The 13,139-nt window shown below is 35.6% G+C and overlaps 2 protein-coding genes and 3 long non-coding RNA genes across 7 annotated transcripts in view; 3 read left to right on the forward strand and 2 right to left on the reverse strand.

The window, feature by feature from the left end:
* LOC145228617 (eukaryotic translation initiation factor 3 subunit B-like) overlaps positions 1 to 13,139 on the reverse strand; it is an 84,601-nt gene that overhangs the window by 33,366 nt on the left and 38,096 nt on the right. The gene's annotated exons all lie outside the window — the stretch shown is intronic.
* LOC145228764 (uncharacterized) lies at positions 1,959 to 2,990 on the forward strand. The gene is made up of 3 exons (XR_013860277.1): positions 1,959 to 2,229; positions 2,292 to 2,356; positions 2,586 to 2,990. It is a non-coding gene; the product is annotated as an uncharacterized LOC145228764 (long non-coding RNA).
* LOC145228782 (uncharacterized) lies at positions 4,510 to 9,674 on the reverse strand. The gene is made up of 2 exons (XR_013860295.1): positions 8,923 to 9,674; positions 4,510 to 5,108 (listed from the first exon to the last, which is right to left on the reverse strand). It is a non-coding gene; the product is annotated as an uncharacterized LOC145228782 (long non-coding RNA).
* LOC145228766 (uncharacterized) lies at positions 5,301 to 8,137 on the forward strand. Its single transcript, XR_013860278.1, has 2 exons — positions 5,301 to 7,736; positions 8,059 to 8,137. It is a non-coding gene; the product is annotated as an uncharacterized LOC145228766 (long non-coding RNA).
* LOC145228623 (uncharacterized) lies at positions 9,843 to 12,684 on the forward strand. 3 transcript variants are annotated; one of them, XM_080093744.1, is made up of 4 exons: positions 9,843 to 10,089; positions 10,188 to 10,346; positions 10,594 to 10,678; positions 12,589 to 12,684. In XM_080093744.1, exons 1-3 carry the CDS (start codon positions 9,869 to 9,871, stop codon positions 10,664 to 10,666), a joined length of 453 nt encoding a protein of 150 aa, XP_079949870.1. In that variant the 5' UTR covers positions 9,843 to 9,868; the 3' UTR covers positions 10,667 to 10,678; positions 12,589 to 12,684. The 3 variants fall into 3 exon arrangements, with proteins under 3 accessions (XP_079949870.1, XP_079949871.1, XP_079949872.1); XM_080093745.1 differs by lacking the exon at positions 12,589 to 12,684 and adding an exon at positions 11,930 to 12,215; XM_080093746.1 differs by lacking the exon at positions 10,594 to 10,678 and having other exon boundaries at positions 12,589 to 12,683.

Consider the following 13,139-nt stretch of genomic DNA (forward strand, 5'->3'; position numbering starts at 1 on the left):
TAGATCGTTTTCTAGCTAGGTGTGGCGCGTTGCTAAATGGCTTTAGCTAAACTAAGGTGCGCATAGAAACACGACTTGGCATGGCCTCCACCGCATGCGCTGGCCGCGGTGCAGGCGGGACCGAGTACCGGACACAGTTACTCTCAATGAAGGCTTTGGCTCGAAAGCCTGAGGGGGCCGACATAGCATTTCGCCAGAAAAGTCCCGTGAGCCACCCTGATAGGGCGCAAACTGTTGTTAAATTTTCCCATCCCTGCCTTTGCGTAATTCATTTGGGTCCTTGAAAGGGGGGTCTTGCAGGGCAGAGAACAGTGATCTCATGTTGTTATACGCTGTAATCATCACTGGACTCTTTAACAAAAACTTCTGCGCCTATATTAATTGTAAAGATAGGGTTATTGTGGATTTGTTTTTGGGTTTTGACCAGCTTTTGTTGTTCTTGCTTGTATTTCTGTTACACTTTTCTTTCCATTGAAAGGAAATTTGTACTAGATATCAAGCAAGGATATAACTCACTTGTTCGGTTTAGTAAACTTATCTAGTAGCCAAAATGCGCCTAAAAATGTCCCCTATTCCACTTGTGCTGGTCAAGCCTGTTTTTTTTGTGTGGATTTAGATTAACTTAATTACTAGTTCATTTCCGCAACCTACTTGGCCAGGCCACCTAGTCATAATGGGGCAATGACTGCTTGGGTGGTTGTAAAACACGACAGACTCACTTTTTACCTTTATAGGCTATTTTGCGACGTTTGTATGCAGGACAGTTAGTTAAGGCAAGCTTGTATTGTGTTTTTTATGTCGGCCGTGCAGGGACGGTGGTGGTTCAAACGTTTTTTCAGACTTTCCTACTGATGATGCCTGAACTTCTTGATTGAGGCTGGTTATGAACCAATAGCAACTACCATCAATATTATTGTGACTTAAATTTTGCTTGCGTTTTCCCTCTTTCATCAACAAAAATGTGTGTTGAGTTTACTTTAACTATCCTTTATTTCTTTTTAAGTAGACCAGTTCTTGGGGGGTGTTGTGCCTTTTTACATCATTACAGTATTGTGTTTGTTTATGCGTCGCTCTAACCACCCGAACCACCATCGTCAAGTGCTCCGAAAGTAGTAAAAAGTCAGAATTGAGACTTCGGTCTGTACACTCTCAACTATACTTCATTCCAGGTGTGTACTACTTGTGTTAAATACTTTGCTATCAAATGTCAAAACATTTTTGTTTTATCTTTCAGGACCTGCTTTTGATTGATCTATTGTGTTGTATAAATTTGGTTCAATTCAATCTTTGTTATTGAGCATTTCTACATTGCTAAGGTAAAGTGTAAGTGTCATCGTGCATTAATGACTTTTTCATATTTGGGTTATTAATATATTGCCTTGGTTTTTTTGCAGGTTTTAACGAATTTTTGTGTTTTTTAGGAATGTATCAGTTACCTTATAGTTAAGAATAACTTTTCGCAGGTTACAACATTATCTTATTAAACATTATTTCAGGTTTCAATCATTATTTTAAACAAACACATTTGCAGGTTTTAACATTATCTTATTAAACAAACACATTTGCAGGTTTTAACATTATCTTATTAAACATCTTAACAGATTTTAATCATTATTTTAAATAAACATTTTTGGAGGTTTTAGGATTATCTTAAACATCTTTTCAGGTTTTAATTATCATCATTATAGTCATTACATTTTAGTGATAATATAAAAGTTTGTTTTCATGACAGATTTAGGCATTTTTTGTTGTTTGCAGGTTTAGGGTGTTTGTTTTTTGCAGTTAACGTTTTATTTTAACTTGCCTGATTTACAGATTACATGTTTTTTGTTGTTCACAGGTTTAGGGTGTTTGTTTTTGAAGGTTAATAGTATATTTTACATTTGCTGATTTACAGATTACATGTTTTTTGTACTTTGCAGGTTTAGGAATTTAGGATGTTTATATTATTTGATTAATCTGTTTTTTATCTTTTCAGGTTTACGGTTTATTTCTTTTGTTAACAGGTGTAGGAAGTTGACTGTGTTAGGTGGTTTATAGTTTATTTGTGTATTCAGATTTACAGTTTTGACAGACTCGTACATTAGCAATTAACTGTTTGTTCACAAGTTTGCAGCTGTTTGCTGGCTTGGTTCTTTTTGTGTGTTTCAGGCATAGGGCTTTTGCTGTTCTTGTTGGTGCGGAATACAATTTATCATATTGCAATTGATGATAATTGACCAAAATGTTGTAAGTACTTGCATAAACATTATCAAAGTAAACTCGTTTTACTTCTTTAGCTCAATTTTCAGAACTTCCATCAATTCACTCTGACTTTCTGTACATTGGGAGATCGGTCAATGAGAAACTGCATCAGGTGCTATGGTTGTTTAGCAATATTCATAAACTTAAATGTTTTCATAGGATTTGGAGCGTAAGTGTATATGAGTGGTCACAACCTGCAGTAGAGCTAACACACCATTGAAATATATTTAATGGTGAAAATAAGGCCGAAATAGACATAAAAAGTGACATGCTTTATTATTCAGACTTTTGGGCAGATTCTCATGCCATAATCAGTGATTAAAATATGTATTTGTTTTTAGGCACAGTTAATATTTTAGTCTGACTTTGTCAATGAGAAACTCCATCAAGTACTGTGCTTATTTGGCAATATTCATAAACTTAATGTTTTCATAGGATTTTAAGTGTATATGAGTGGTCACAACCTGTATTAAAGCTAACACACTTAATGCACACACCTTATTATTCAGACTTTTCGGCAAATTCTCATGCCATCATCAGTGATTAAAATAGTATTGTTTTTTGGCGCAGTTAATTTGCAATGAAAAAATACATATTTATTTCACACATTTTGCTTGCAATCATTTATTAGTTGTGATTCGCTGTTTACAAATAAAATGTTTTCCATTTTTCCACATATCTTGCCAATGTCACAAGTTTTTTTATATTGCTTACCTGAATAATAATGAGACATTTGTAATTTAATTTTACCTTTGTATTTCATACCAAATGACCTCCAAACGAGATGGATCTTTATGCAAGAAAAACAACAAGGAAGTACTCTAGTGGTTCCCTAAAAGATACAACACCAGGGAATCAACAAGGTACAAAATTTAATTTGGTACTTTTGCATGTTACTGAAGTCCAACAAACACATTCAAATTCAGTTAATCACATAACTTTATTGTGCGATTAAGCAAGCACTTCAATCTCTTCTTGTTAAATGATTGGTTTAATGAACCATATGCATGATTAGTGCAATAAAATGAATTTGTTTTCGGCACAAACTTTTTTCTTTTGTAAAAGACTAGTTTAAAGGCTTGTATTTTGGTGAATTGTCCATTAAATTGTTTATTAATTTAAATAGCTTTTGTTGTTATCATGGGTCACATATTGATTCTTGTATAGTATGCCATTTATATGTGTCGATTGTTGTTGTGTTAACCCTGTAGTCCTAACATTTACCCCACAAGCCCCTAAAGTGTAAAACGTATTTGTATGTTACTGGTCACCACAAACGAAAGATTTCTTTGGAGCAATAGTGTTACAAGGGCAACCATGGGTCAGCCCCTTAAAATGGGTCAGTTTTTTAAAACGTTAAATAGGACATCCTTCAAACAATATCTGGGGTGAATCTATTTTTATAGCTTGTATTCTACATAGTATTATTATTTAAGCCCAGTGCCGATCACTGTGTTTTACCTTACATCACCCGACTTTCTCATGGTTATCTCTTGAATTGCATTATTTTCAACTTTACATGTGTGGGGACCCATGAGTTTTTGCCTGCAGAAACGACTAAAGTTATAAAAGACGATGGCTAATATGGGACCCAATACAAAATAAGCATAGGAAATATATTTATGTTTTTAAATAGGTTATAGTGTATATGCAAGGGCAATATGTGCTAAGCCACCCTTCTAGTTTTTATTTGTGCACATCAGTATATTAGTTGCACTGTAACTTAATAGTTTGTTTTGTTTATTTATTTTTGTGTTTATCTATATGGATTTGTGTAAATACATTACTTCATACCATTCTATTTGCAACAATTTTATTAATATATTTTTGCCACTGTGAATCTCGCATTACATAAACTTCCATAGTATTGTACCATCATGCTGTAGGGTTTTTATTACACTGCATTAGGGTTACCATATCTGCATGAGCTAAATTCTGGACCATTTCAATAAATGTATTCTGTAACGCATAATAATATGTTACAAAACATGCCTTTTCACAAGATTCTCTGTTCTTAAACAGCAAAAATTATCACCAAATTGCTTATATACATACTGATTAAGTTATTTTTGCATAAATGTTAAGAGGTTTCATTCATCAAAAACAGCAAAAACCTTTGTGTACTCAAAACCTTAGGCTGAAAGACATTACACATGTTTTTGAAAATTATTTTTGGATATTACGATAAAATTCCAGACCTGTCCAGACAGCTGATTTGTTCCATAATTAATATAAAAGCATAGATTGATTACAGGACAAGTTGCAGACAATGTACAAACTTTTATTAGTGTATAGTTCCACAGTGCAACGCATGCTAACAATATACATTCACCAGAATCTGTAACAAGTTTTTATAGTTTATGTAAATGGAATACAGTGTGTAGAAATAAAGTTGGATAAATTCTATCTTCGAAAGTTGCCGAGGGAAAACACTGGGCAAATCAAAGTTCAACAAGTTTTGCAATTTGTTATTGAGTGCGTGCTGCAAATATATTTATTCCCTAACACACTTTATCCATATTGAGGTTTGTCACGATTACAGTTTGTTGTTTACTTTATTCAACTTGTTTAAATCCGAAATTATTACCAAATTTCAACAAGAGTTTAACATTTAAATTTTTTGCAGGGGGCCACAGATCTTACATTGATATTAGAAGGGGGGCCATGAGGCCCAAAAAATACTTTTAGGGAGCCACGGCCCATGAAAGGTTGAGAACCTCTGGTCTGGGATTAAAGACTGCCATTAAGTTGCAAAGCTGAGTAAAAGGCCAAAGGTATCTAAAGCAGACTTAGTAGAAATGTGTTGTAAAATCTCCTTTTGGGGTACTTTGTAGATATGTATGGCACTCACCCGCTGACAGAACCTGTAAAAAATATGCTTATAGTATCACATTGGTAGTACAGTAAACCCCAATTAAACAAGATTTGGTAATTCGGAACTTCGCCTAATTTGGACAAAGTTTGAGGTACAAATGATTTGTAATGTGAAGGCTTGAACTAATCGATATCGATTAATCCGTATTTTGGTTGAAACAAGCCTGGAATAACCAAGGTTGACTGTGTAGCTCGACCTGCCTCGATGGCGACTTGTGAATGGCGGCTACAATGTAAACTATGATGTTCATTGCAAATTGTTTGGTGAGTCTGATCTTTGCATCTCAATAACAGCTGACTGATTAACAGCCACACATATGTCTCTTCTTTCTTTGTATTCTTGAATAACATTAAAGGCGAACGTCCAAATCAGCTACACATCCACATGGGATAAAAAAAGAAGCCCCAAAATAGCCGCTTTCCCGGTGGAAATAGCAGGAACAAATAGAATCCACAAATAGAAAAGAACGGCGAAAACATCAAAGTCTACGCTTATATAACAGTGCGAAACATTGGCCGGTGTACGAATTCTTTTTCTCATATTACTTATATTATTTATTTTAAGGTAGCCATGTAATTTACACAGGGTGGAAACGACGCGTTATACACGAATCACGACTGCGGAAATATGTGTCATAAGGGAATAAACACTATGTTTACTGTTAGATCTTTCTGGAACCCGAAAAATGGCTGAAAATAACTTATGACTACCATAGAAACGGAAATATAAACATTAGTCTATGCAGAAATGAGGGTAACCATTTCCATTTCGTGGTGAGAAACGTTATTGCGAAATAACATGCAATCGTTATCATAAACATTGCACAATAGTGTTGCAACCGTTACAAAAGCTCCCCCCCAAAAAGGGTGCACAATGTGTTTGAATGAAAAACACATTTTATCAATATTAATGGTCGTTAGCGACACGCGACAAGAGAAATTGGTCAATAGATGGCGGTAGGTGCTGTCACGTGGGGATTTATACGTTGGGAAAATATGCACAATTAAAGGCGAAAAATGAACATAACAATTATATATCTTGTCAATAAGGGTTTGACTCTTCAGCTCTTTGGATATATATCGTAAGGAAAACAATAAACGTCGTAAAGACAAGGTCAGACGGAGGAAAATATTGTCTGTACGTATAAACTGGCGAAACACAAGTTAATGACATTTAATAAGATATATATTGACTCTTCCCTAAAATTTTGGAAGCTAATCTTAACAGAACGATGTATGAAGTTAAGTGAAAGAGCATATGTGAACAAGGTTGCTGTAGGCGTTAATCTATTTACGAGTGAAGGGCTGGCTAAAATGTTCACGCCGTGTGAAAAGCTCATTTTGCTGATTGTTGGCGAAGTGCTTCCTGTTGATCTTGTTGTTGTTTGACGTCTGAATTCATCTGTTTCTGTGCCGTCACGTGTGTGATGACGTGCCCGGTAAACAGGTGCTTAATAGCACTGCAAAACTGGTCATGGATATGACGATTGCAAATAATTAAGTTGGTGCCAATTGTTGCACGTTGGTTCCCACTTGAGAGAAAATATCGTTCGCTCGTGCTGGCTCATAATTTTGTAGGCTTGTAAATAGTAGGAGCTCGTGGCTCGAAATGTTTGTTTGTAGACTTGTGAATAGTTGGAGCTCGTGGCTCGAAATGTCTGTTTGTAGACTTGTGAACAGATGGAGCTCGATGCTCAAAGTGGTATGCACCATGCAGACAAATATGGCGTAGAACGACGTCGTGTTTCGGTTAGGATGCTTGTTTTCTTGGGTTTGGGCAATTGTCCCCAGCGTAACTGAGCTCACTTATTTTTGACAGGTTGGTCGTTTACATGTAGTATTTGAGTGTGGAAAATGTGTGATCTTATTAAACAGCTCAAGCCAGGGAGTCAATACATATCATGCAGCGTTAGTAGTGAAACAAAAACGTTTCCGGCTTGACAAAACCGTTGACATGAAACGTGAAACATAAATTGACGGTGATACACACCGAAACACACGTTTACATTTTGACACTAGCAAAAAAAATATTAATTTTTACTGAATTATAAGTTATATACACGCACACAGCTTAACATGCAACATACATCGATGAATAAGCATAACTAATTTATCTTGAAAAGTGTTATTAAGCGAATAAAATATATATTTTACAACACCGAAAATTGTCAAGTGCAGATTTCACACGCACTTACTTAACAGAGGAAAAGATGTCAGTCGGAGCGACCGCGTGAATTTCATTTCCGTGACCTTGGTAGTCGATTTCTTCCTCCTCTTTTGTTTCTGATTCCATTGGGATGTCAGTGGCGTTGCACATAACTAAAATGTCTGGTTGTGCTCGAAAAGTCTCTAGCAAGTTCGGTCGACCGTCAGGGCACTCTGTGAGTAACCCTTGTCCAAATGACGTCTTGTTCGAACCGTTCGGGGCATCGCTTTGAACGTGCTGTCCAAACCTTGCTCGTAAAGTATCAATTTGAAGTGACATCTGCCTGCGCTGGAAGCGAGTTCGGAAGGTCTGTAGCAACTCGTGGGCACCACTTTGTAGCCACGCCTGCCTCAATGGCGGCCTGTGAAGGACCGCTACGGTGTGAACTATGATGTTCATTGCAAATTGTTTGGTGAGTCTGATCTTTGCATCTCAATAACAGCTGACTGATTAACAGCCACACATATGTCTCTTCTTTCTTTGTATTCTTGAATAACATTAAAGGCGAACGTCCAAATCAGCTACACATCCACATGGGATAAAAAAAGAAGCCCCAAAATAGCCGCTTTCCCGGTGGAAATAGCAGGAACAAATAGAATCCACAAATAGAAAAGAACGGCGAAAACATCAAAGTCTACGCTTATATAACAGTGCGAAACATTGGCCGGTGTACGAATTCTTTTTCTCATATTACTTATATTATTTATTTTAAGGTAGCCATGTAATTTACACAGGGTGGAAACGACGCGTTATACACGAATCACGACTGCGGAAATATGTGTCATAAGGGAATAAACACTATGTTTACTGTTAGATCTTTCTGGAACCCGAAAAATGGCTGAAAATAACTTATGACTACCATAGAAACGGAAATATAAACATTAGTCTATGCAGAAATGAGGGTAACCATTTCCATTTCGTGGTGAGAAACGTTATTGCGAAATAACATGCAATCGTTATCATAAACATTGCACAATAGTGTTGCAACCGTTACAACTGCATCTACTAAAGTCAGGGAAACTTTTTTAACTGCGGGTCGGATAAGTTTCCTCCGCCTTTTACGCTTTTTCGGTTTTATCTTTCGTTGGGCTTTCAGTTGAGGATCGATTGATTGTGTGTTCGAAGAACTATTAGCTTTTTCTATGCCTTTTTCCAATTTTTATCCCTTTTATTGTTCTAATAGACACTGAGGATGCTTTCTAGCGAAATTAATTTGTTTTTACAACACTGTCAACACTGATTTTAGCCTGGAAATAAATATTGTCCGAACTTTTGAAGTTTGACGAACAACGAAATTATGTTCCGGCCCCGAAAGAAAAAGTTTGTGAGGTGTTTTAATAACATATACCCGAGTACTATCCATTTCTGCAATAAAAAGCGGACGAACGACTTGATAAAATACTACCCCCAGTAGTTAAAAGTGGTTCATTTGTTCAAATGGGCCCAGCTCAGTTGGCTTTTTTTAAAAGTTTGACGAACAACGAAATTATGTCGGAAAAGTTTGACAAGTGTTTTAAAAACATACACCCGAGTACCATCACTTCGCAGATATACCAAAATCTGCTAACAAACAAACCGTACTATAAACACATACTTACGGTAAATGCATTTCAGATTTTTAATACCGTCATTACATTAGGTATTGTATTTTGATTTATTCTTTACAAATAGTTTTATATCTCTGTTTACTTTACCTTAAAAAAACTTTAGTAACGCAAAAAAACAAATCAAACGAAACTAATCATGCGCATCCAACGCGAAACAAAAACCTCAAAAACTTTGCGAAAACGTTTTTGGTTTAAGCGCGCATCGTCGACGTCGAAAATCTTTTTTTTTTTGCAAAAATAAATCGCCTACTACTTTTTATTGTACTTTCATTTTTGGCTTTATATTATGATATGACAGAAAGGCAATTGTCTGTTCAAGTTTATTTTATTTACGCGGCAAAATTTGGGGATTACCCGTAACACACTGGTTAATTGCTCGCACGCACGATCGCTTGCTTGGCTTGGAATTGCGTCGGCGTTGACCACATTGTCTACGTCATGCTTGGTTAACTGCTAACATGTTGTCAAGGCTAATATGAAATCCATCACTTGTAATTTCCCAACATGCCAAGGCAGAAATAAAATCAATACTTTGGTTACTTCATTTAGTAACTTTATGTAGTAGCTTTCTGCTAAACTTAATTCAATTTAGATGAAGTAATGCAACTTCACTAGGCCATCTGAATAGCCCTGGTTTGGGGCAAAACTCACGTCTTGGTCATTTTTTGGAATTGCTAGCAGTACTAGTTTTAGAAATAGTCGCAACAGAATAGTGTAAAATCACAACAATACAGCTGATAAAGTTTTAAATCAACCAAATATACTTGCTACCACAATATAACAAGTTTAAACATTTTCTGGTATGTATATGTAATCGTTTGGGATACATAACATATATCAATGACCAAAAATATTCAGTTTTACTAACATAAACACCATGTGGATCGACCGCACACAGCGAATTTGTTCACGTTTGCCTGCACGCGCTGCCCGAACAATGGATTTTCAATTCGGCTGCGAGCGACGCACGCAGCGTGACATCAAGCGCGCGCCGCGTGCGGACAAAACATCAATAAACAAAGATCGTGCGAGCAGTGTGGATGGGGCCTTATTCGCCAACAATAAACTTGAAGACGAATTTATCTGCGTCGGTTCCGACTGCTTCAGCAAACTGCTGGTTTTACTGAAGCAATTCTGGTTGCTGTTCGGACACATTAAGTAAGCAGCAAAGAAAATAATATGAAACAAAATTATTTATTTACCTTTTCTGTTTATATAAAACAATTGTTACTTCATTTGTTTTTTTTTCTCCACAGCTACCCATTGAACAAAAATAGGTTAGTTTTAACTGATCCTAATATATATTGCAAGAACTCTGCTATGTTGGATAGATCGTGGGGCCAAATGTCTCTGTTCGGCACATATGGATTTATTACTTATGTGAAGCCATCTCAACTTTCTGACACTGTTTTGAGGTAAGCAATTTACCATGTTAGTTTTCAGCGTTACAAAAAGGATATGCTTATGTTTTTCTAATTAACCTGCATGTTAAACAAGTCGGTCAAAATTGTCCACACTTGATTTTAAGGGTCATTTTGAAGTAATTTTTATTGTCAAAAATATATTGTATGCAATTATCTAAACCAGGGGTGTGCAGTTAACTACAATTAAATTTCGCATTAATCTACTCAAAAATATATAACTATTGGACTTGTTTGCTAGGACATTTGAAATCCAAGCTGCTCTGCCAGCCGCACAACCTTTTATCAACAGGCCACAGATCGCACACGCCTGATTTAAATTTCTGGTATGTGTTTGCAAAACAATTTGTAACAGATATTATATATCTGATGACGCATGAAATATCAAACACAAGCGAAATGGGTGAAAGTTATTTAACCTATTTCGATTAATTCTTACCTTTCTCAATACCTACAAGAATTTCTGAGATATTTTGTTAAATGTCACATACATGTCAGGTTAAACAGCATTTTTACATAAATGTCAACTAGGTTAAATACCAACATTTTAAGCAAATCTGTCATTAGTATTTGAATATTGTTTAAAACCCAAACATTTTGCTTCATTAAATAGGCTATTGCTGCCAGGCATACTGTATAACAAAGTATTGCTCATCCAGCAGTTTTTATTATAAAAACTACTGGATGAGCAATACTTTGTTATTTTGCTTCATTATTTACATCCAGGAAGGGTAATACACTGCTTTCTTTATTTTTTTCAACTTTAGACACATTTTAGTTATTAATCCAAATTTGATCCTTCTTAAGTTTGACCCCGAATGACCCAGCGGTTCACCCACAGGCCCCCAAAACGTAAAATTTTTTAAATGCCTTAATGTGCTGAAATGTTAAACAATTGTTAGCTGTAGTTTATTCTTTTAGTATTTAAAACTTTTCCTTAATCGCCCGAATACAGTCAAACTTCGCTACTATGCCACTTTTGATCGTCACAACTGAATTCAAGAGAAAATATATATATTAACTATGCCATCCCTTACCCTTGATACTATGACACATGAGAGTACAGTATTACTGTATTAACGGTCTGGTTATGGATAGAAAAATTGGGCCTTCTGACAACTTTCGGTTTGAGCTTAGGAAAAGGCAGGGAAAACAATGAAGAACAAATCATTGATTAAACAAATGTGGTCATGTTAAGAGGTTCCACGGCTTTGCAGCGAGTTATGTAAATGCCGTTTTGTGCTTGTGTCACGATAAAACTAACAGATCTTGTTTGTGCTAGGCATAATCTATTCGTATTTTTGTAATAAATTATACTGTATACTTTACTTGATATTGTATACTGTAGTGAATTATAATCGTACAATACAACATGGCATTACAGTTCATTGTCATGTAACAAGGCTATTTTTACAAACAACTCTCGCAATTATGCTACTTTTTCTCAGTCCCAAAGGGTGACATAGTATCGAAGTTTGACTGTAGTGACTTTTATAGTCCATAACATGTGTACACTGTCAGTCAGACAAAAGTCTCAACTCTTAAGGGAGTAAATTACTGGTTTACAATTAACGCAGGTGAATGCAGCTGTAGTGCTCAGCTTGATGTCTGAAGAGACGTTTCATGACACAGTCATTTCGGTGATTAGAAATCAGCTGTTTGTCAGCTGTTTGTGCAGCTATGCTATGTCGCTATATTAAGTTATCAAGCACATTTTCAGTTTTGGAAAATTGTGTTTAAAAACTTACCTTGAATGACAATATCAAGGTCAAAGCATGGAATTAAATGGAAAGTATTTTTTCTGTTGTAATTATATGACAATAATGATGCAAAAAAAGCTTTTCTGAAAGATTTTTCTTTAAGAATCTAAAAATAACCGAAACATCTGTTTACCATTAATTTGTACAAACACACGTGTGGGGACCCATTCGTAATTACCTGGAACAACAGTAATATGTGTAGATCAAATGATGTGTATAGTAAATTGGTAAATAGGATATAAAATATATATATATAATGGAAGTAAGTATATTAGAAAGCCACCTTTTTAGTGTTTTGTGGTCTTTGGTATTCGAGCCTAAAATTTTTATTGGTGGTTAGTATATGAGCTGGCGGTAAAATATAATGCTTTTCTTGTTTGAAAACATGTTTATGAAGATTTTCAACCCATTTTAGTCAGTCCCATAATGTATAGCAATGCATTTCAACCCACTTTGAACTTGTGTTCTTTTCCCAGGGGTCTACATTCTGCAACCACAGGGTTTTAGTGATGATGAAGGGATCGAAAGTTCAGCAAGTAAACAAGGTAATGCTTAAAATGCTTGATGTACAACTCAATGAACAATTTCGGTGTAAGACTTCTCCTCTAATGAACACAATCAGTTTTGAAACACAGTTAAAAATTGAATAAACATCCTGACTATAAATGTAGATTGCAAACATGTTTAATTAAAATGTTTTAACATATACAGTTGTATGTACCATTGTGTTGCATAAGCTCCATTTTTGTAACTTTATCTCGGCTGTAGCTTGTTTTTCAACAATGAAATGATTCAAGTTGGGTAAAATGCTGAAAAAAGCAATTGCTTTACAGTTGTGTTAAATATTTGAGGAAATTATATGTCAAAGTAAACCCTGCGTCAAAATTAGGGTTTCTTCCCGGGAATGTCTCAACGGGAAATTTCCGGGATTTCCCGGCAAAGTTCAATCCTGAATCCCGGGAAATTTGTATTGAATTTCCGGGAAACAGACAATTAAGCAAAAACGTGTTAATTTTGTGAAAAAATA

Source organism: Phallusia mammillata, chromosome 5 (assembly GCF_965637545.1).
Source record: "Phallusia mammillata chromosome 5, kaPhaMamm4.hap1.1, whole genome shotgun sequence".
Lineage (NCBI taxonomy): Eukaryota > Metazoa > Chordata > Ascidiacea > Phlebobranchia > Ascidiidae > Phallusia > Phallusia mammillata.

Coding starts and splice junctions, on each gene's coding strand:
- LOC145228623 (XM_080093744.1), top strand. CDS start 9,869: ATGGATTTTCAATTCGGCTGCGAGCGACGCACGCAGCGTGACATCAAG. Junction 10,090..10,187: donor TTGCTGTTCGGACACATTAA/GTAAGCAGCAAA, acceptor TTTTCTCCACAG/CTACCCATTGAACAAAAATA. Junction 10,347..10,593: donor CTTTCTGACACTGTTTTGAG/GTAAGCAATTTA, acceptor CTTGTTTGCTAG/GACATTTGAAATCCAAGCTG.